Genomic DNA, 24924 nt, shown 5'->3' on the forward strand with positions numbered 1-24924 from the left:
CACATCTGAGCAGCCCATGTGACTATAGAGTCATACATATGGGCATATACACAGTGGTAAATGACAGCCCACTCCCTTCCTCTTCCTCCTCAAAGCCCACTAACCAGCTAAACACATAAGGGATAGGATATTACAGATTAATGGAGGAATCACTTCCCTGTTATTCTAAGAAACAGGCTGGAGGGGGGTAACATAGCCTGTGACTGGAAGAAATCCGCCCACACCATGGTATTGCCAAAAAATAATAAAGATTTAATTTCAAATATTAATTTCTATGCAAATTGAAACAGTATATTGATATTTATTTTTACTCTGTATTCCAAAGGCTGTTTTTCTTTTTCTTTGAACATGTGAGCAGCACCAGAGGACTAGAAGTTCTTCCTGCCACTGTTTCCCTGCAGACAGGCTAGGAAAGATGTAGGTCATGTGACAGCTGTATATTTCAAAAATACAAATACAGAAATAGAAGGGATAATGTAAATGAAACAGTGTGTGTTTAGTATCACTTGAAATTTTACCATGTTTAAAGCCAAATTGACCCTTCCTTGTTTATTATTGTAATGCTGCCAGGCTAAACATACCTACCGTATATACTCGAGTATAAGCCGACCCGAATATAAGCCGAGGTACCTAATTTTACCACAAAAAACTGGGAAAAACTATTGACTCGAGTATAAGCCGAGGGTGGGAACACCAGTGGGAAGAATCGTGCCTCATCATTGGTGTCAGTGGGAGGAATAGTGCCCCATCATTGGTGTCAGTGGGAGGAATAGTGCCCCATCATTGGTATCAGTGGGAGGAATAGTGCCCCATCATTGGTGTCAGTGGGTGGAATAGTGCCCCATCATTGGTATCAGTGGGAGGAATAGTGCCCCATCATTGGTGTTAGTGGGAGGAATAGTACCCCATCATTGGTATCAGTGGCAGGAATAGTGCCCCATCATTAGTATCAGTGGGGGGAATAGCACCCCATTATTGGTGTCAGTGGAATAGTGCCCCATCTTTGGTGTCAGTGGGAGGAATAGTGTCCCATCATTGGTGTCAGTGGGATGAATAGTATCCCATCATTGGTGTCAGTGGGGGGGTGGAGGAATAGTGCCCCATCGTTGGTGTCAGTGGGGGGGGAGGAAAAGTGCCCCATCGTTGGTGTCAGTGGGGGGGAGGAATAGTATCCCATGATTGGTGTCAGTGGGGGGTGGAATAGTGCTCCATGATTGGTGTCAGTGGGGGGTGGAATAGTGCCCCATCATTGGTGTCAGTGGGGGGAGGAATAGTGCCCAATCGTTGGTGTCAGTGGGGGGGAGGAAAAGTGCCCCATCGTTGGTGTCAGTGGGAGGAATAATGCCCCATCATTGGTATCAGTGACACCAATGATGGGGCACTATTCCTCCCACTGACACTTGCTGACCCCTGTTCCAGTATGGTGCTGTTGCAGCCAGCATATGTGGTTGCAGCAGCACCTAAGCACGGCACACTTACCTGCATCTCCTTCACTCGATTTTCGCGGGGCCGCTCAGCTCCGCCTCCTCGCCGGTGATTGGCCGCCTGTGTGCCTTTCCTGAGCTACAGTTCTGGCGGCCAATCACCGGTGAGAAGGCAGAGCCGAGCAGCCGCGCGAACATCCAGTGGACGAACCGAATGAAGGAGCAGCCGCGCTTCCTGGACCGGATCGTCGTGGGACCGGAGCCAGGTAAGACACAGCAGCCCCCTGCAGACGTTGATTCGAGTATAAGCCGAGGGGGCCGTTTTTCAGCACAAAAAATGTGCTGAAAAACTCGGCTTATACTCGAGAATATACGGTAATAAATATGGGGTTCTTTTAATTTTTTTACACAGATAAGTGCTGAATCAAGGAATAAAATATTGCTACATGCATAGAAAAGTTGGACTTTTCATAAAGGTATGCCCCAGCTCTCCAGCAGTCCATCACATTTCCTTGACAGCACTGTTAATTGAAGTACTGCTGGAGCGCTGGAATGCTGTTTGGTGTGAGAGAGCTGTGGTCCAACTCTCACATGCTGTTATCAGAGAGTACTTTAACCACCTCCTGTCCGGCCGTTGTATATAAACGGTTGGACGGTGGCAGTGCAGGGGTGGGTGGCCATTTTTAAACAGCCTCCCTGCCCCCTGCTTGTGCGCGCTCCCTGGGAGTGCGCAGCACCGCGATCCGGTGCCCGCTGTATCCTCCGGACGCAGTGGAACACCGATCATCGTATGGGACCTCTGTACAAGGTCCCGATCATGTGATCACTGATTGGCCAATCAGTGATCACATTAACAGTAGTAAACAAGATGTCACTTCCTGAAATCTGTGAATCATCACAGAGGTCACATGGTACAAGGCTATTCACAACAGCCTTGTACCATATGACAAGCTGTGACCAATCACAGCTCACACAGTATTTCTCAATTGCTGCAAGAATGCAGTCAGAGAGAAGGAGAAATTATTGCTTTTACAGCCTTTATGGGTGTAAAAGCAATCAGTGTAAAAAAAACAAAAACAATCTTCATAACTCCCCACAAGTAGTACAGTGTCACTGTACTGCTAGGGTGACAGCATGTAAAAAAAAAAAAACATAAATAATATAAAAAAATTAAATAAAAATGTAAACAAAATTTTTTTTAAATTATAATTTTTGGTTATAAACTAATTTGGGTTATTTTTTTTACTAAAAAGATAACTGAATACATTTTGGCTAAGGTTTATGATGAAATATTATTTATTTGCAAAAATTTTTAAGAAAAACACTTTTTTTCAAAATTTTTGGACTTTCATTTATATAGCAAAAAAAAAAAAATCCCAGTGGTGAATAAATACCACCAAAATAAAGCTTTATCTGTCTCAAAAAAATGCTAAAAAATTCATATGGGTACAGTCTTGCATGACCACGCAATTGTCATTCAAAGTGTGATAGCGCTGAAAGCTGAAAATTGGCCTGGGCAGGAAGGGAGTGAAAGTGTCCAGACTTGAAGTGGTTGAAATGGTTCCAAAGGCCGAAGGGTTTTCACCTAAATGCATTCTGTGCATTATGGTAAAAAACCTTGTGTGTAGCTCCCCCTCCCTCCCCAGCCCCCCTTATACTTACTTGAGCCCGATGTCGATATGCATGAGAGTCTCTCCCTCCTTTTTGGCTTAGAGACAGCAGTGAGAGCCATTGACTACAGCCATTGGCTGTTGACAATCACAAACAGTAAGGAGGGAGCAAAAGGCAGGGTCGGGTCACACTCTGTGTGTCTATGGACTCACTATGTTGAGCACTTGCTGGAGGAGGGAGCCAGGAGCAGCGGCAGGGGACCCAAGAAGGATCCAGGTAGGTATAACATGTTTGTTATTTTTAAACAATAGAATTTCATCTGTTACACTTTAACCCTTGATGCAATACTTATCAGTGTAAGAAAGGTGAGAGCAAAGAACAATTAAGCCCAATATTTATTAGTGTTTGTAGCCCGGCTGCATTACAGCAGTAAATAATGAGGGTTCACTTGGGCTTTAATGTACTTTCAATAGTTGTTTTTGTCTTTTTAAATCTGCATCTTTCATTGAAGGAATGCCTGATAATCCTGCCATGAAGGTACAGGCACTTTGTTATGGGGCGACAACTGTATGTAAATTATGCACCTGCATTGTCATGCTGTTACATGGACCCCTGGTTGAGATTTTATGTGGTTGCACTGATACATACTGTGCAAGAATGGTCCACTGTTGTCACTAACAGGAAGCTGGACCAGAACAATGATGTGCAGTTGACCTTGGAGGAGGAACATGAAGATGAGAAGTGCCTGGAGATCAGCAGCACTGAGAAGCACGAAAAAAATAATCAAAGGTAAAAACAGTGAAAAAAATGGCATTTGATTTTGATGCACAGTGTTTTTAGCAAATTAAGCTGGCCATACACTGCTTGAGGTTCAGCCGATCACTGCCAATATCATGGATGACCATTCTCAACAAAAAGGTAGATTTTTACATCCACTTTCATCTAAGGAGCCATGTGCAAAATTGATAGGCGAACAGTAATTGCATTCAATCATGAACAGTCACTGGTCGAAGTACTCAGCAACTGAGGGTGCCAACTGCTCAATACAGTAGTCACCATGGATAGAAGAATCTTTTGGGACTTCTCTTGTTCAGGCAGCAGGCAAATAAATTGTTGCACGTATGGCTAACTTTAGAATGTATTTAACAATTAATAAGTGACTTGTTTTCAAGCAGTATCCTGATTTTAGTGCAAGGTTATAAATAATTAAGCCAGGAAAATATCTGAAAATATGCTGGCAACATTATAAAAGCAGCTGGGGTCTCTTAAAGTGATACTAAACAAACGTTTAATTGCCATTATCCCTTCTATTTCTGTATAAAGATCATGTCACTGTATTTAATTTTATGTAAAATATAATCTGAGTAGCTTACTTAATCGTTGCTCTTCAGAGGTCACATAGTGTTTCCCAGGTCTTTCCTGTCCTCGGGGAAAGCTTTGAGGGAGGAGTTTCAAGTACTCTGCTGATGTATGAATCTGTGGCTGCTCAGCATTGATTGGTGCTGTACCAGTCATATGACATATAAATGGCTTTCAGAATAAAAAAATTTAAAAAAAATAATTAATGGAAACAAAGTGTTTTAAGGCTTTATACAAATCTATAGTTCAAAACAAATGTTTGTTATTTATTTATTTATTTATTATTTTGCAATAAAATGGTGTAGGCGGAGTTTACATTGACTGACAATAGCTTTCCCTTTGTTCACACTGTAAGGAAATCTGGAAGAGGTTCTGCCAATCATAGGAATGTGTCATGCCCCTCCAGCCTGTGTCTATGGTGGGTATTTGCTGGGAGTAACAGGGAGGTGAAGCTTACATCAATCTTTATATTATATCCCGCCACCATAGTGTTTAGCAATATGAGGACAAGAGGAAGGAGGGAGGGGAGTGTCAATTACCACCATGTATACACCTGCATGTGTGACTCTCTGGTCACATGGGTTGCACAGATTAGAAAAAGGAGCAAATGAACAGCTTGATAGGGAAATTAAACTGGAGCATGCTCAGTAGATGTTAACTGCTCTTCTACACAATCTCAGGCTTCAGCAGGGACACAAACAGGGGCAGTGAACAGCAAGATCAACCAGGATTTTTGCAGTCTGCAGAAAACAAATGCTCTAGTGAATGAGTGAGTATGAACACTACGTAATATAGTATGTATTCACAGTTTTTAATGATACACAAGGGGCATATTTTTAATGCGTTCACCAAACATGCACTGCAGGTGAATATGCCGTCCCTTTAGATTGCATGCACTAGTGACATCACTGGCTGCAGAAACAGAGAATATCTCAGAAACGTTGCATGTTTAGGAGATATTCCCTGTACCTACCGGTAAGCTTTATTATAAGCTTACCTTTAGGTACAAGTGTATCAACGGTGTTTACTACCGAATTAAAGCAATACAACTTTGTCAAAGATCACCCCAGTCTGTGATTGGATGGTGAAGAAGCAGCAACACTGCAGTCATCCCTGAGCTCTGCCTTCTTATCCACCAGCTCACTCTGCACTGTAACAAAGCTTGGTTGTCTTGAAGTTCAGTCAACATTTAAAGCGTATCAAATACAATACTTGTTTTAGCTTCATTCGTTTCCTTTTTTGGCTATTTTTCACCTGCCTGTAACACAGCCTCTGTCCACACTCACTGTCCTTCATCTATGGAGGAACATTGTAGAAGAGAAAGTGGGCTAAGACTACAGAACACCTCTTACTTGTTTCTATAACATAGAAGGCAGGTGTTTACAAAGGAGGTCTGGACAGGGCTGCCAACACTGCTTGAGATAACACTACATAGCACCCAGGAACATATGCGTTCACTGGATTTATGGCAGGAGCAACAGGTATCTTAATAAAACAGATCTAACTAAACTACTTTCATTTCATTCATCAGAGAAAAAGGGGAGAAAACAAGAGAATTCTTTGCTGGGTTCACTTATAATTTAAGGATGTCTGTAGTACTACTGTGTAGGGGGGGGGGGGGTTATATCTGGCTACATTTTGCAAGCCTACATTATGTAAGCTACATGAATCATCGTCAGTTCATGACACTATCATGAAACTACCATATAACATGAAAAGACTGTGGACCTTTTATTTGACTTTTTCATGGCAGCTGACTCATTTCAGAAATGTTTGGTTTGCTCTCTGCATGAACTCCATAAATGATTGGTTTAGATATGCTAGATTAGGCAAGTCACATGTCCCTTTGTAACTACACTAACTCTTGTCATGTTAGTCCATAATTAAATAATTACTGCTGTCTTCAACATGGATAATAGAATAGAGCGAGTCATGGAACATTTTCTTTAAACATGGGAAAACGCTTTTTCTAAAAACCAGCATTGCCAGCAGTTTGTATTCCTCACATATTAAAACTGTCACACAAAGGAAAATTTGAGACCTAACATGTACTTTATAATTAACACTTTTTAAAAATTTTTTAAATGTTTGTACTTTTTCATTAAAATGTGCAAATAGTAAAGGTCAAAGTATGGCAAGCCACTGGTGTCAGTTAAGCCAGGCCAAGACAAGATGGTTTCTTAATGGTGGCTGTTGACTACATTGCCTTGGACTACATGCAAATGGATGTCTTTATGAATAAAATAAATTCATAGCATGAAAAAGCATGGCATTTATACGTGCCCTGGTAACCAGGCGGTGGGGTAGGGGCGGACAACTTGTGGGTAGGTGCAGTATGATGCTGTGGCAGTAAACACACAAAGTCCTTGTAAATAATAAAGTTATAGTGAAGTTAATGTAAATAACAAGGCTTTTATTGTAGAAATGGCCCCAAGTATGTAAAGTACTGAGCAGGAGAGCGTCACTCTGTGGAACACTCATAGTTCGGTGCAGCTTGCAGAATAGAGTGGGTAAGATGCACTGACAGCTTCTGTTTCCAAGTGCAGATTGTGGCCTGGCCTGTCTGAGCCCAAGGAGGAGGATTCTGATGCAGGATGGCATGTCCTTAGCCTGTCCCTATTCCTGATGTTAATCACTTTCCCTGACAGGTGCTCTTACCCTACACTGTCCGCTCACCAAATGCACACCACAGTCTGGGGGGCAGGCACTTAAAAAGGCTGTGCTGACCCAAGCTGGCCCCTGAAGTCGGATGCAGTGTAGCCTCCAGGGGCCAGGAAACCATAGAGAAACCAGGTTTCTCCTGACTCTCAAGCTGCAGCTCCACTCGGGACAAGGAACCACCTACAGTGGGGAAAGCAGACTGCACCTGCCAACAAGCTGGACAGAGAAGTGAATAGTTGTACGTCACTTTACTTGTGTAAAATAGCAATGTTTCTGTACAATGAAGTTTACCCATACATCTGCAAATGATGTGATTTCCAGAATGTGTCATGTCCAGGAAAGTACATTGTATGCTCATTCATATGTAAAAAGATGCAAATATAGGGGCATACAGCCATTCGCTTCTATGGCCAGCTGTAAGCCCAACCTGTAGCTCCCCATGTACAGGAAAACTCAGAATTTTTTTAAGCTAGGCATATTTTATTCCTGAAAATGTCCATGTATATGAGGCCTTATTGAATAATGTGGTAGACCAAACATAAAAGGAACCTGTGTGTGTGTGTATGTGTATTTAACCCCACCCTGAATTGATTGTTAGAATGGGTGCTGGCCAGGTTTCATTTTTAGCTGTCCCTCAGCCCAGCACAGAATCTTACTTCTCTCACAATAGCAGATGAAGTGTTGCTTGATGCATAGACTAGGAAATGATTTCATGTCTCCTGTGGTTTCAAAACATGCAGATTGGTTATGGCTTTATCTTGTTTGTGATTGAAGCAATTTGTGATCACCCTCTGTTTAGTAGTACTAAAGTCAAACTGTAAGCATAGAAATATGGAAGCTTCCAATAAAGTTGCTGGTTCCAGGGCTATCAACGTGGGTTACTGGCCTGGAACAAATATGCAAACTCAGAAGTCTGAACTCCTGCTTTGCTTGCTTGTTTCAAATCCTTGCCTCTTTTGAGGCTCTGAGCTTTAAAACACAAGTCAGCAATTACAGCTCCTATATGTGTTTCCTCTCAAGATTCTTTTAAAGTGTGTGTAAGGACAAAAAATGCGGAACATTTCTGAAATACATGCACGTTTCCTCATGTTTTATAATTTTTTAGGAACAGAAAAATACCTGTTTATCTGCAAGTAATAAACTCAGCTCCTGACATTTTCATATTGCATGACACCACATGCCTTTTTGTGGACTTGAACTGCAAAAATTGAAAAATTGGTGTCAGCCCTGTCCAGTTGTTTTTCTACTGAATCCCTCCTATTCTCCTCAATCCCCACAACACAGGGACTAAAGCTGGCCATAAATGGATGGAAATACAGCTGGTTCAGCTTGCTGGCTGAACGGAAAAAAACTTAGCCATGCATGGCCAGCTTTGGGAAGAATCATTGTACCATTCCTATAATGGCTAGTTTACAAATTTCTATAATTCAATATAGTTTCATATTAATGTAAGAACAAGCCTTTAAATATGTGAAAGTCAATTTAAAATGATTATTAAAGGTCATTATCCTCACTCCATGCAAGCCAAACACTCAAACAACCTGTATCTGTTTTTTTGTACCTCCTTATACCTTTAAGCAGTTTGGCAAAGCCCTGTGTGGGCGTGTACCACCTGAGTGGTTTTTATACACTTTATTGAAAATTCTAATAAAAATATTTTACAAAATGACTATAATCTATATTGTCATGGATCAATGTGCATTTCGAATTTAGAATGTAGTGGGTTGACAGCCATTGACCAATGTTTGGTAATACCTGTTGCAAACACATCAGAATGCATCAAAACACGTTATATGCATTTTCATGCATTGTGATAGACTTCTATGGGCAATTGGTTGCTCAAGCCAAGTTGTCCTATGCTCCCCATACCTGGAAACTCCCAGTATTTTTCAGTGGTTCAAAAAGAGCTACAAAGTGCTGAAGGAGCACAGGTAAGGCAAGAATAAGTTTATCAGTGGTGGGTTTTAAAAAGCCCAGGACTACTGTAAACCAAACAGCACTCATGTTCTATTGTTCTGGTAGCTTCATACAGGTTTGTCTGTGAGATGTTGCACATTGTTCTTTAAATTAGTGAAGTCAATACTAAGTCTTAATATTGTTATAGTCCACTTTCTGTAGGGAATAAATATTGTCAAATATGCAATTATTTTAATGATGTTGGTCATTTTGTTTTGATCCATGTTGACAGCTGTTCAGAGAAGATCTGATTCTTTAAAGGAAACCTGTAGTGAAAAAAAATATGCAAGCCAACACTGAGGACATCCTCCTTAAATGCTAGTTGATTGGCTATCTGCGGTTTCAGTCAATGACCTAGGACAAGCATGCCACAAATGAAGTTTCAGGTCTAGGGGTCAGCATGGCATATTCAGAAATGGGGAGCAGAAATAGCAGCTACAGTTCAGCTATATTAATTCTTCAATACAGGTTTCAATTAGGAATGTTGATTTAATTAAATAGTATAATGTTAAAAGCAGATTTCAGCAATAAGAATCGTTTTTCTGTCTCTTTACTCAGAATTTTGTTCAGCTGACTCCTTCAAGAATGACTGTAAACCGAGGCCACAAACGAAAACCCCAAGCCACCAGCTCACCACTATTAATGTCTCTATGGCAACAAATAGTTATGTTTTCAAAGAAAGCTGGGCACCTACATTTCTAACTGAAACTGGCTCAGAAATGTGCACTGAACATGGAAATACTGCACTAACCAGAAGCAGAAATTGTAGGATTATTTAAAGGGATTTATTTTAGGATCGTAAAATGTTGGAATGTAATACTGAGGCTGGCTGTTCCTCTGGAGCTTTTAAAGGGATTTCTTTAGTTTGTAGACTGAGGGGTCTACAAAAAATTTGCTTTGCGAATGTTTCATCATTCATGAAAAAGTAACAGATATTACCCGTAATGTTTGTAATATGTATGTAAATACAGTTTTTATCTATTTTCTTTCATTTTGTAAATGTAACATTCACTAACGTGATCCTAAGAGAAAATAGCCGTACGCCATGAACATTCAACCATAAGAGTTAAAGAACATTTTAACCAGTAGAGAAAATAGATTAACACTAGATTCTAAGATGCCCCCCCAATATCCATACAAGACCCTTAGCCGAGCATGCAGCCTGCCTGGCCAGGAGAGGGGAGGAAAGAGTGTGTGCCACCACTAAACCTCAACCATACCAGGTCAGTTGCACTCAACATAGGAGAGGGGTACCTTGCCAGGGTAGACCCCCCTGGCAATGTGCCTTATACCCATGTTGATGAGGGCAGGGGCCTCCTCCCCACAACCTTGGCTGAAGGGTTGGAGATCTGCGGATGGAGGATCATTGGAATCTGGAAGCCCCCTTAAAAATAACGGGACCCCCATATAACCTATTTCCTCTACCTGAATGAGTAAGGGGTACCTAGTAAATAAACATACATTTGTCTCTTAGATCTTATCTCTTTGGTTTCAGTTATGCATGAATTCTAGCGATAGAATCTATTTCAGCCAATCTATTGAGATATAAAGCTACTGGCTGTTATAATGTCTCAGATCACTGTGTTTGTATGCAGGCATCATTATTTCTCTGTACTAAATATAAAACCTAATAAAAATATTGAAAGTAAAATGAAAAATCTGAAAATCTTCTCATGATGTAAGTCCACCCACAATCACATTGTCCATTAATTATGATGCCTTACAGACACTGAAAGAAAAAACCTGCTGGCCACCGACAAATCCAAACATCTCTTGGTATCCACAGCTGCAATGTTAGCAAAGAGTCAAAGGTCTCATGGTTGCCTCCATTGACCATAAATGTACTTGACAATATTTGATCACTGGCCCCACGGTGATCCCAGTGACATCATTGACCACAAATCACTTTCCTTATGCATTTGTCCCACAGGCTTACTTCCTGCTGGTGCCAAAATTGGCCACTGGTCCCTCAAAGCTACTCCTTTTCTCTGGTCATGTGGCAGCCCCCCCCCCCCCCTCCTCCCCCTCACCGATGACTTCAGGTATAATGGTGGTTCAGTGGTAACTGCTTGTCCTGGATTGTACAAGATGTCAAGGACCAACTCAAACTCCAAAGATTGAGTGGGTATGAGGAACAGCGCCAGCTTCTGTGGGAGTGAGGAATAACAGAAGTACACCCCCCTAGACTAAATGAACATTAAATCATGAATATATGGTGGGGTGGGACACCCACTTTAAATTTATTTTGTAGCTGGCCAAATTTCAGCTTCAACTTTTTTCCAGCTATGTGTCTCTTTGAAGGCCAGCTGTGTGATGAAGTGGCCTTCAGCTTTGTTTGTGCATCTGGAGATGAAATTGGAGATGCAATTTTAAAGGAGACCTGTCAGAAAGTTATTTTGGCTTCCAATACTGACATCTCCTTTTCTAAAAATACTAGTTGCCTGTCTATCTTGTTATGCTATTCCTTCAATACTAGCTTTATTCTTTTTTAGTTTTTTTTGCTGCAGTTCTTATATATAAAAAAATATAAATGTCAGTGTAAGGCATTTTACATATTTGCTATCAGCCACCTAAGAATAGATTTTTACATTTTCACTATGCTCTGATATTTTTCTACCACTGACAAGAAAAGAGATAGTCGTGCTCTGTGATATCTATTCTGCCGTTTGCAGATTGCTAAATGTCATCTCTATGTTTAACAGATTTATATCTGTTATTAGAAATATTCATAATTGATGCTTATAGTCATGCATGCTCTGATGTGAAAGTAGATTTAAGTCTTATTCTACAAGACAGACAATGTAATACCTATTTGCGAGCCATTATTCGTAAGGCCCAACTTTGAGCACAACGAAAAATAATACCCTTGCAGCTGGGGTTTCAATGCTCATTAAGTCTAGGGGGCACAGGAAGAGGCTGCTTTACTTACCTGAACCCTAGCTCTGGCCAGCCCTGGTGCTCTCCTCTTCTCTTTGAAGCTCCAGTCTGTGAGTGGTCATCATATTCAGTGCTGGGCCACAAATCTGCATATGCAGTAGGGAGCTGGCTGTCAGACATCAGCAAAGTCACAGCCAGCTCCTACATCCAAGATGGCGGTGCCAAAGATCTGAAACCTGGAGAAGTATCAGCTATGGGGAAGACACTGCTGGACTCCATGTGCTGTAAGTATCTGTTAAAAGTCAGCAGCTACAGTGTTTGTAGCTGCTGACGTAATGTTTCAGAAAACAAGTGAAGTTCCTCTTTTAGGAGTTCAAAACACTGCCAATACAGGTGATTGGGAAATCCTGCAAAAAGGGACAAGGTTCTGACGACAAAAATGCTATTCACCATGGGAAATTTTTTGGGAGGGGAGCAGAAAATGTATGGGTTTATCTGCTTGTCTTATAAGTATTCTTCGGTAAATTAAGAGCATACTTTTTGTAATCATGGACAATCAGTGTATAATTCTACTTCACTTTGAAAAACTATGTGTTGTATCTCTTACAGTTTCCTTACAGCCTATTATGGATATATATATATATATATATATATATATATATATATATACACACCGTAAATAGCAACTGTGGTTTGAAATTTATGATTATTGATCACATGAATGTAAAAAGAGATCTTCTGGATTCCTCATTTGGGTTCACTGCACCCGTGGGGCACTGCATAATGGTTGCAACTTATTCCTTTTTCCTTTGAGTAATACTGTCTACTGTATGAAAGGATCCTCAGTGGTGGTAATTTGTGAGTACGCTACTAGGATTTTTGCTCATACTGCTTTGTTGCATCACAAGGTTTATGTGTGGATTAATTGGTTTCTTAGAGACCTCGTATCACACCGCTTCTGGTTCAGCACTATATGAATCAACTTTATTCACATGGTCAGCAGCCTGAGGAAGGGCAAGAATGGGCACAGTTGTCATTGTTAAACTGTTTGATCTAATTTGACAATAAAGTAATGATGATGAATGCTGTTACTGTTGTGTTACCTGCCTATACTACCTGCATGTGTGTGTGTGTGTGTGTATATATATATATATATATATATATATATATATATATATATATATATATGTGTATATATAATATATATACACACACACACACACACCATATTGCCAAAAGTATTGGGATGCCTGCCTATACACGCACATGAACTTCAATGGAATCCCCGTCTTAATCCGTAAGGTTCAATATTGAGTTGGCCCACCTTTTGCAGATAGAAAAGCTTGAACTCTTCTGGGAAGGCTGTCCACGAGGTTTAGGAGTGTGTCTATGGAAATGTGGAAATATGGAAATGCCAGTCAAGTTCCTCCACCCCAAACTCCCTCAACCATTTTTTTTCATGGACCTTGCTTTGTGCACTGGTGCACAGTCATGTTGGAACAGGAAGGGACCATCCCCAAACAGTTCCCACAAAGTTGGGAGCATGAAATTATGCAAAATGTCTTGGTTTGTTGATGCCTTAAGAATTTCCTTCACTGGAACCAGGGGGCCAAGCCCAATCCCTGAAAAACTACTCCACACCAAAATCCCCCCTCCACCAAACTTTACACTTGGCACAATGCAGTCAGGCAAGTACCATTCTACTGGCAACCGCCAAACCCTGACACGTCCATTCTATTGCCAGACAAAGAAGCATGATTCATCAGTCCAGAAAACACGTGTCCACTGCTCTAGAGTCCAGTGGCGGCATGCTTTACACCACTGCATCTAACGCTTTGCAGATGCTCGGCCATGGAAACCCATTCCATGAAGCTCTCTATGCACTGTTATGCTAATCTGAAGGCTACATGAAGTTTGGAGGTCTATAGCTATTGACTCTGCAGACTGTTGGCGACTTCAGCACACTGTGCGCTTCAGCATGCGCTGACCCCGCTCTGTCATTTTACATGGCCTACCACTTCATGGCTGAGTTGCTGTTGTTCCCAGTTGCTTCCACTTTGTTATAATACCACTAACAGTTGACAGTGTAATATTTAGTAGCGAGGAAATTTCATGGATGCACAGTAGCAACCTATCACGGTACCATGTTTGAATTCGCTGAGCTCCTGAGAGCATCCCATTCTTTCACAATTGTTTGTAGAAGCAGTCTGCATGCCTAGATGCTTGATTTTATACACCTGTGAGGAGGTGATTGAAGGTGATTGGAACACCTGAATCCAGCAATTTGGAGGGGTGTTCCAATACTTTAGGCAATATAATGTATATACACATATTTTTATATAGTGTAAGGTGAACAGGCAGAACTGGGATTGACAGCAGTAAACCATGCATGAGAAAAGTATATCCAGGAAGAGTCCAAGGTTCAAGTTATTTACCAAGATAATAAACATACACTGGAGGGCTTTGTACAGCAAGCTCATTAGAGAAAACAAACAAAACATTTGCTTATCTGGGCCACTAACTATGTCCTGACTAACAGGTTGCCCCCTAATAGGTTCCCCAAAGCAAACAAACAGCTCTTGTACCTTTTTAGTGTTCTGTGAGCAGTCAGCCTTTTCACCCAGCAGCAGGTCCCCACAATAGACAGAGTTAGAGAGAGCCCTGATCATCAGTCAGCTCACATATATAAAGGCTTGTGGACAGCTGAGACTAATGAGGCTTGGCTACCAGGTAAGATTTGAACCTAGTAGTGAAGGCTTTATCCCACCAAAAGCTTAACAAAGCCTTCAGGTTCCAGTACCAGGACAGGATTTATTAGGATCTTGAGAAAATAAAAGCTCTATTTCTCCAATCTAGACACAAACTCTTGAGCCCCCTACCATGTGAGGCTTTACAAAGCTTCCAGGCTCCATGACCAGGACAGCACCTATTAGGATTTTGAGAAAACAAAAGTTTGATTTCTTCATATCAGACACAAGCCCTGAAGTCCCCCCCATGTGTAGGTGGCAATTTACACTGTCCAAAATTCTACCAGTGGCTCACAATTAAAAAATAAAAAAAATGATTGTCGAACTGCTGATGTGTTTGCCTTCTGTTAGTAAAGTAAAGCCATTCAGATATGTATTAGCAATAAACCCTTTATGATGAATTCCTGTTTCTAATACACAGGGCTCCATTTCCGCTTCTCTGCAAGGAATACATTTATAGAATGAAATAAACCATTATAATCAGTTCCTCCATGTCATTTGTGGGATTCCATAAATGAAAATTCATCTTAAGTGTGGCCAAATATGATTTGTGGTCTCTTTCAAGTCTGTTTATAATTGCAGTGGAGTATGTGGAATAAATGTGCAATAAATCTAACCGCTGAGCAGTGTTTTTACTATTGCACATTTTGGACTTGAAGTTCTATAGGCTGCTGATGATTGTCCTGACATTGCATTGTTTTGCATTGAGATATCAAAAACTCGCTCATTCACATTCTTATTTTACAAAAGAAGGCGATTGTTTGATACATGTTATCCACATTATTACATGTACTTTAAACAAGATATCTTCCTACCACAACTTCTAGGTAAATTAGTAGGGTGGACCCTTTTCTGGTGTGCAGCGTACAGAATAAATTTCCTTGTGAGTGATGTCAAAATGAGAGCTCTTACACCCAAGTACAGTATATTGGTAGCATCAGGCAAGAAATAATCATGTAGATTTCCCATTTAGTTTTAATGATTTCCTGTTTGATGCAACCACTGTACCAGAGTGAAGTTAAGCTATGACAAAAGCCTCTGTTTATGTATCTTCTTTGTAAAACACACAGTAAGGTCTATTTATCAGTTTTTTTCACCCGACATTTACATAATTGTCACTCAGGATTCTCCCCATTTTTCTTATGGAATCTTATGTTCAAAATGTGTGAATTTTGGATGCAAGTTAAATGCATCCTACGTGAAAACATTGATAAATAGACTCCCTATGACAGGGGTGCTCAACCTGTACCCCATGGGCCACATGTGGCCCTCAGAGACCTTTGATGTGGCCCTAAACCTCAAACCAGGGAAGCGCACTTCTATTATATGCTGCGGGTTTGGTGCTCTTTCTGAAAGTGTACCAAAACTTCTGAATGCAGGAGTTTTGGTGTGCTTTCAGAAAGTGCACCAAACCTGAAAGATATAATAGAAGTCTAAGGCAAAGCGCAACTAACTCGTAGGATGGCCGGTGGTGCACTGCACTGAACCTGTGGTATGGGTAAACCACAGCACATCAGTGTGAAAGCAGCCTTGTAGGGGACTCAGGACAGTTTGCTTGTTTACATTTGCACTTTGGGGGGGTGGGTGTTTTTACAACTCCCTCCCAACCACTGATGTAGCATCAGGGTTCGCAACAGTGACCACACTCCATGCTCCAGGGGGCCCCTGCGGCCTCCCTGTCACATTCTGTTTTACAGTTAGACAGGAGGGGTGGCATATATGGGAACCAATTATCTCCTTTTTCCTCCTGCAACCGCTGAGAACCAGCTTCTCCTCTCCTTCTGGCCGGCATTCAGTGGCTGCAGGAGGAAAATGTTCATTATACTATTAAAAAATTTGAAATTTGGAACCATTGCATTTCTTGTGACCCATGAACGGTTACCAAATAACTTAAGTGGCCTTCGCTCTTCAAAAGGTTGAGTACCCCTGCCCTATGATGTAAAACTATGGCAAAAGATTTTTTTTATTTCTAGGAAATAACAAATTGTGTATTTCAAAGGCATTTTTATAACTGATTTCTTTGCTCTTAGGTGAACAAAATGGGGTAAAGTGTGGACGGACATGTACGGTGGACCAGGATAATCAATGGATGGGTGTCAGCTTGTCTAGACAACAAACAAAAGATGGACAACTACTGGTTAGTGTCGCTATGCAACATAATACTAGGATATGTATTAGATGTATTAAAGTGGAAAGAAAGGCTAAACCCTATTTCTAATTCTTCTGAGTGGCAATGTGACTGCAAAGCTTTGGTTCTTCTGTGTTATGTGCGAGCTGACAACGGGGGTGCATTACAGCAAGCCCTGACGTCACCCAATGTCACTAGATGGAGCTGAGGGTCATAGGAAAAAAATGCTTTAAATAATTATCCTGGGCCTTGATATATTGTGCTAACATATTGGTTAATATATAGTCTGTGAGAAATACATTGAAGATGTGGTGCACGTCTGCTGCCTAGCAGCTGCCCAAGCTCTTCGAAGGCACAGGACAGATACCTGAACTGCCATAACTCATGACATGTTATGATCAAGCTACCACTCACCACAAGTGTATGTATGAATGTGAGTTAGGGACCTGGATTGGAAGCTCCTTGAGGGCAAGGACTGATGTGAATGTATAATATATATGTAAAGCACTTCATAAATTGTTGGTGTTTATATACAGATTTTACCTGAAATAAATAAAAAAATACATTTATTAACAGATCTAGAACACAGGAAATGTGTATATATACTATACATAGGTAACATAGAAATACCTTTAACTTCCCTTAACATCTCTGTGTAATTTTCCCTGGGCTTTACAAGTGTGTATGTTTTTTTTTATAGGTTTGTGGTCATAGATGGAAAAATGTCTTTTACGAAAAACTCCACAAGCTGCCACATGGGATATGCTACAAAATACCTGCAAATTTGCGCACAGACTTACAGAGCAAAATATGTCCATGTTATAAAGGTATGTAAAGACCAATAGACTGCTGAATGATAATTGACAGCATGCCTATAAATGAATGAAAAGCCTCACCTCCAAAACTTTAGCTGGTTAAACTGCAGCTTGCCAAAACCTGAGCTGGTCCACCCAAAGGCAGACATTTAGAAGCCTTGGAAGTAAAAAAAAAGAGAGGGAAAGAAAAGCAAGACAAAAGACTTAAAAGCTTGAATTAACAATTACATGAGGTGAAAGTGTTTTATTGTATTCAATGGTAATGCATTGAACATTTAAACTTACACATTTTAAGTGTTTGTTTTTAGACATTTATGTTAACAAACATAGTGCCATTTAGGCCCTATTCACACATAGCATGGTGACCTGCATTTTACCCCACTAGATGAACGCAGGTCACTGCTGGGACACACAGAGAACAATTGTTTTCTATGTGTCTGATTCAATGAAGCCGATTTACTAAAACTGGAGAGTGCAAAATCAGGTGCAGTTCTGTGTAGAAACCAATCAGCTTCCAGTTTTTTTTTTGTCAGAGCTTAAATAAACAAGCTGAAGCTTAAGCTGATTGGTTTCTATGCAGAGCTGCACCAGATTTTGCACTCCCCAGTTTTAATAAATCAACCCCATTGACTTTATGACATTACTCTTACAAAGCATGATGGGATTTTCAAAAAGAGAGAGTAGCAGAAGCTGTTCCCTTATGAAGCTGTCTCTCTCTGATTGAAACTCTGGGAAGCTGTACAGAGCCTGTGATGACAGGGAGAAGTACCTTTAACCACTTGCCGTCCGCCTGCTGTTTATAAACGGCAGGGCGGTGGCACTCCAGGGGCGGGTTGCCGTTCATAAACGGCACCCGCCTTTTCTAGCTGTGCACGCTCCCTGGGAGCACAGTGAAACACCGATTGTTGGACGGGACCTCTGTACGAGGTCTCAATCATGTGATCACTGATTGGCCAATCAGTGATCACATGCAAAGTAGTAAGCAAGATGTCACTTGTGACATCATTGCTTACTACGTGTGAAATCTGTGAATGATCACAGAGGTCACATGGTACAAGGCTATTCACAACAGCCTTGTACCATGTGACAAGATTTGACCAATCACAGCTCACTCAGTATTTCTCAATGGCTGCAAGAATGCAGACAGAGAGAAAGAGAAATGATTGCTTTTACATCCTATATGGGTGTAAAAGCAATCACTGTAAAAAAAAAAATCTTCATCACCCCCCACAAGTAGTACAGTGTCACCATGGTGACACTTTACTGCTAGGGTGACAGTATGTAAAAAAAAAACAAATAATATAAAAAAAAAATAAAAATGTAAAAAAAATGTTTAAAAATTATAATTTTTTGGTTATAAACTAATTTGGCTTATTTTTTTTTTACTAAAAATATAACAAAATACATTTTGGCCAAGATTTATGATGAAAGATTATTTATTTGCAAAATTTTATAAGAAAAACACTTTTTTTCAAAATTTCTGGACTTTTTCATTTACATAGCAAAAAAAATAAAAATCCCAGTGGTGAATAAATACCACCAAAATAAAGCTTTCTCTGTCTCAAAAAAATGGTAAAAAAAATCATATTGGTACAGTATTGCATGACCGCGCAATTGTCATTCAAAGTGTGATAGCGCTGAAAGCTGAAAATTGCCCTGGTCAGGAAGGGGGTAAAAGTGCCCGGACAGGAAGTGGTTAAGATATGAAGATGCTGCCATTGTACAACATGGGTGGCCTTAGCTCTGTGGCTGGGATGGGACATACTTAAAACTAATTTAAACTCTTTTTTTTTTTTAAACAAGCCCCCAGGAGCTTTATGCAACAACATGCTAGCATGTACTGCATATTAGCACACTATGATAGTCTTACCTGTCAAATGATGCACTCAAGCCCTGAGCTGTCAGCGCTCCTGCTGGTCATGGGCACTTCCATCTTCTCCAGGTCCCCCTTCTGGGTTCAGTTACGCTGCTTGAATGGCTAGGCAACAATGACTTTGCATTGGGGTGACATGGTTGTAATTGGTTCACAGAAGCTTGCTGAGCCTGTGATTGATTTCCTGTACTGTTATGAGAGTGCCCAACCCCCACTTGAAACCCACCCTTCAATGTTGTTATTTGGTTGGCCTTTTTTATAATCTGGCCATATGGTTTTCATTCTCTGCAGCATTACAGGAAGAAGAGTGGTTGGATCTCTTTGTTGCTTATTTTCTATGGTCATGAACTGATTATAATAGCAATGCTTAGATCTGAGTTTGCAGAACAAATACTGTACATATTTTCCTCAGTGCTGAATTAAACATTTAAAGTAATTGCATGTATATTGGATAATTCATATGATATTTTTGTTTCTTTTTTGTTAGATTATGCTAATAAGTTTGGTGAATCTCATGGTTCATGTCAAGCTGGCATCTCCAGCTTCTACCTAGAGGTAAGACTTGTAGTTTTGTTTTTTTGTTCAGTACATTTTTATTGAAGCATTTATTGAGCATACAAACAAATAAGCAGAGATCAAAGCTCAACATCAAGCCAATAATAGGATGCAATATCATGACAGTAGAGACCAAGCATAATTTATTTATTTATTACAGATACTTATATAGCGCCGTCAATTTACGCAGCGCTTTTACATATATATTGTACATTCACATCAGTCCCTAACCCTCAAGGGGTGTACAATCTAAGGTCCCTAACTCACATTCATATACTAGGGACAATTTAGACAGGATCCAATTAACCTACCAGTATGTCTTTGGAGTGTGGGAGGAAACAGGAATACCTGGAGGAAACCCACACAGGCACAGGGAGAACATGCAAACTCCAGGCAGGAGGTGCCATGGCTGGGATTTGAACCAACGACCCTAGTATTGCCAGGCGGAAGTGCTAACCATTTAGCCACTGTGCTGCCCATGCATAATGATTTGTAATATTAGTTTCGTGAACTACAGATGACATTCTACTACCAGGTTTAAACCAGTATCTAATATATGCCACAAAATAATGAGAACATAGATTTTGTGGTAAAAAGATGAAGAGAAGCAATAGAAGGGAAAAGGTATTAAGAGAGAAAAAAGAAGAAGGTAGGAAGGATGGACGGACAATATATTGCTACTGTGTCATCTATAACCTGAAATATTAACAAAAGACAAATGATTACCATGTTGACCAAGACTGGTCGATAGAGAAATATACTCCAAATACAATGAGGCATTTTAAAATCAAAGCAAAAGGCCCATATTTTAGAGTGTTTAGTAGTGGATCCCTTGACCAAATAATACTTGTATAGTTTTAATTTACTTGCTACTATTCCAATTCCAAGTAGCTTAGATTGTCAAGAATGTATGTTTAAGATTCCAATGAGAATTGTACATCTTTTGTTTTATGATTTATATACTTTTAGGCATGCCTAAGTATATTAGAGGAATCAGGAATCCTCTATTGGATTAAAATGTAATTAGCTGAACTAGAAATTGTCCGTGGGTCATACATTGGTGAACCAGGTAGTGCATGGTTAAGCCATGACTACTTTTCACAGCACATGGAATGCTCATTAGATATGAAGGTCCTGGAGCAAGAAAACTGGCACAAGATATAGGTGCTGTCCATACCAACTGACGAGGTTTCATATTTCAAAAAAAAAAATATTCTGGGCAATAGTGTAATTTTTGTAAAATAATTCCTAAATGTCCTTCAGGGGAGATAATATTTTGTAGTTAACTTATGACTTGTTTTCCAACTAAAGTAAAAGTGTGTGGTCTCCATTTGAGCACAAAGACAAAGTTATAAAACAGTGAATGGGAAATTTCCCCTAATTTACACATGGGCTAACCCTCTGAGCTAAGGGATGTCCTCTTATAAAATGGCCGTAAAACTATCACTTACAGTTATAAAATTGCCAGAAATACAGTGTCCTTATCTATTCCTGTGAGCTGACCTGGAAGCATAAAACAGTGTTAGCTTTCTTCTGTAAACTAATTATCTCCAGATCCATCATGTATTGGAGATGAACAAAGGCAGACATGTTTGAAGTCCAGCTTTGGTGGCAACCATGGCTCTTTCCATAGATACAGTGGAAAAGTTAGCATAGCCATTGAGGGACAGGAAGTATGCTGCGTAAATTGACAGCGTTATATAAGTACCTATAATAAATAAATAAATCTAATTCATGAGATTACCAGGTGGCAATAAATAAAAACCATGAAAAACTCATCTAAGTACTGATAAGCTGCAATATATTATATTTTGTTTTGGGTTTAAATATGATTTAATGCCCTAAAATGTCTATTTTACATTTGTGGATGTTTCATCATACCATGCAGTGCAAAAGAAATGTCTTTTTTTTCCAGGATTTAGTCATTATGGGGGCACCTGGATCATTCTACTGGATGGGCTCTATCTTCGTGTACAATACTACAGAGAACAAGATTTACACCTTTGACAATAAAAATAACACTGTAAAATATGGCAGCTATTTAGGTAATTCAGCTCTTATTGATATATTGTTACATAATGGACCGCTAAAAGAAAAATTCCCCAGTGGGGACACAGACATACCTAATGCAGCGCTAACAGTTCAGGTTGTAGGACAGTCCAGTATTTGAGGGACAATTGATTATGCATAGGGACAGGACGTCAGGTTTCGCACAGCCATGACATGGTAGTTTCCATGTTTAAGAAAGAGTTTAATGATATGGAAGATGGTGCTTAAATATAACGGGAGGTGAGGATTGATTCATATTGAAGTTGGGGCTTGATACTGATTGTCTAAAACATCTCTAAAGCTAAAAGACATTTGTGCCCACAATGCTTTCTTTATACTCCTATCCAATGTATCATTTGCTACAGAGCAAAAGAGCACCTTAAAAATAACCTGTCGAGAGGAATATGGAGACTACCATTTTTTACCTCTTCCTTTGAAAATGCCAGTTACCTATCTAACTCTCTTTTTTCTATCATTTCTGAATTTTTGGCTCACAACAAATATGCAGATAAGGACTTTCCTGAAACTCCTGATTTGCATACCTGCAGTGACTTAGAAAGTATCAAACTCAGTAGTTGTGCATAACAACCAGAAAACTAGTATTTTCAGACAATATTTTTCCCATGACAGATTTACTTTAGACTACCATAAGGCTGAGAAAAAAGGATTGTCTTTAAATTTAATTTAAAAAACAGAACAAAAATATAGAATATTTTGTCATTTATTTTGCAGATCACTTCCTAAGACATTGGCTTATCTAAAGTCTAATGTGTTAATAAACTTTGCCAGGTCAGGAACGTTACATATTAAATATAAAGTTCAGGGATTTTGTTGCACACAGCGTTGTGTTGCATAAAACAAACTTTGCTTTAGCTCCTGTTCACAGTATTTGGAGAGGCATAAATCCAATAGATAAGCTCCTCTTCTATGTTTTAAACCAAGAACATTCTGTTAACAGCAGCCTCTTTTTTGTTAGACCCGTTTGTTGACTTAAATATGCAAAAAGTAAATTATGTGACTGCAACTCAATAGTTAAATAAGCTAGGGATCTGGTCAAGATGTTCTGTAGTTGAATTAGAATGAAGAAGATGCATGATCTACATGACTTTGCTCACGGTGTAATTGATAGTGGCTGGGACTGTGGCTACAGAGTCTCAGAAGCCAGTGAACTTCTACAACCTTGCATTCTCCAGAATGGCATGAAATATACTTCCATTGATGGGCAATTTAGTGATGAAAGACCTTTTTCATTATAGCAGTAAGAGAGTATGGCCAGACTTGTTCAAGCTGACAGGAAGTCCTCCTCTTCTTAAATTAAATATTTTGAACATTGAGGATGAAAGGCTGCAACAAAATGGACAATGTTGCCTAATCTACTGGAATATTGATTTCGGCTGTAAGGTCAACATTCAGCATGAATGCATAGGTTTATCTTATTTCACAGGGGTTCTGGTGTTGATGATTTAATGGGGTGGGAAAGGTTTTCATGACATACAGGTGAAACTCGAAAAATTATAATATTGTGCAAAAGTTCATTTATTTCAGTAATGCAACTTAAAAGGTGAAACTAATCTATGAGACTCATTACATGCAAAGCAAGATAGTTCAAGCTGTGATTTGTCATAATTGTGATGATTATGGCTTACAGCTCATGAAAACCCCAAATCCACAATCTCAGAAAATTAGAATATTGTGAAAAGGTGCAATATTCTAGGCTCAAAGTGTCCCACTCTAATCAGCTAATTAAGCCATAACACCTGCAAAGGGTTCCTGAGCCTTTAAATGGTCTCTCAGTCTGGTTCAGTAGGAATCACAATCATAGGAAAGACAGCTGACCTGACAGTTGTGCAGAAAACCATCATTGACACCCTCCATAAGGAGGGAAAGCCTCAAAAGGTAATTGCAAAAGAAGTTGGATGTTCCCAAAGTGCTGTATCAAAGCACATTAATAGAAAGTTATGTGGAAGGGAAAAGTGTGGAAGAAAAAGGTGCACAAGCAGCAGGGTTGACCGCAGCCTGGAGAGGATTGTCAGGAAAAGGCCATTCAAAAGTGTTGGGGACTTTCACAAGGAGTGGACTGAGGCTGGAGTCAGTGCATCAAGAGCCACCACACACAGATGGATCCTGGACATGGGCTTCAAATATCACATTCCTCTTGTCAAGCCGCTCCTGAACAACAAACGTCAGAAGCGTCTTACCTGGGCTAAAGAAAAACAGACCTGGTCTGTTGCTCAGCGGTCCAAAGTCCTCTTTTCTGATGAGAGCAACTTTTGCATCTCATTTGGAAAGCAAGGACCCAGAGTATGGAGGAAGAATAGAGAGGCACACACTGCAAGATGCTTGAAGTCAAGTGTGAAATTTCCACAGTCTGTGTTGATTTGGGGAGCCATGTCATCTGCTGATGTTGGTCCACTGTGCTTCATTAAGTCTAGGGTCAATGCAGCTGTCTACCAAGGGATTTTGGAGCACTTCATGCTTCCTTCCACAGACAAGCTTTATGGGGATGCTGACTTCATTTTCCAGCCGGACTTGGCACCTGCCCACACTGCCAAAAGCACCAAAACCTGGTTCAAGGACCGTGGGATTACTGTGCTTGATTGGCCAGCAAACTCGCCTGACCTGAACCCCATAAAGAATCTATGCCAAGAGAAAGATGAGAGACATGAGACTGAACAATGCAGAAGAGCTGAAGGCCGCTATTGAAGCATCCTGGTCTTCCATAACACCTCAGCAGTGCCACAGGCTGATAGCTTCCATGCCACGCCACATTGAGGCAGTAATTGCTGCAAAAGGGGCCCATACCAAGTACTGAGTACATATGCATGCTTATACTTTTCAGAGGTCCGATACTGTTCTATGTACAATCCTT

At 40.2% G+C, this 24924-nt stretch overlaps 1 protein-coding gene across 1 annotated transcript in view; it reads left to right on the top strand.

Moving 5' to 3' along the window:
* Positions 1-24924, top strand: part of ITGA4 (integrin subunit alpha 4) — a 188606-nt gene that overhangs the window by 44669 nt on the left and 119013 nt on the right. The window contains exons 3-6 of the mRNA XM_089680832.1: positions 16666-16772; positions 17464-17590; positions 19939-20006; positions 21922-22051. Of these exons, the coding sequence (XP_089536958.1) occupies positions 16666-16772; positions 17464-17590; positions 19939-20006; positions 21922-22051 (432 nt within the window). The remainder of the gene's footprint in view (positions 1-16665; positions 16773-17463; positions 17591-19938; positions 20007-21921; positions 22052-24924) is intronic.

This window comes from Staurois parvus, unplaced genomic scaffold (assembly GCF_062004578.1).
Source record: "Staurois parvus isolate SC_StPar_1 unplaced genomic scaffold, SC_StPar_1.0 ptg000251l, whole genome shotgun sequence".
NCBI classification, from domain to species: Eukaryota; Metazoa; Chordata; class Amphibia; order Anura; family Ranidae; genus Staurois; species Staurois parvus.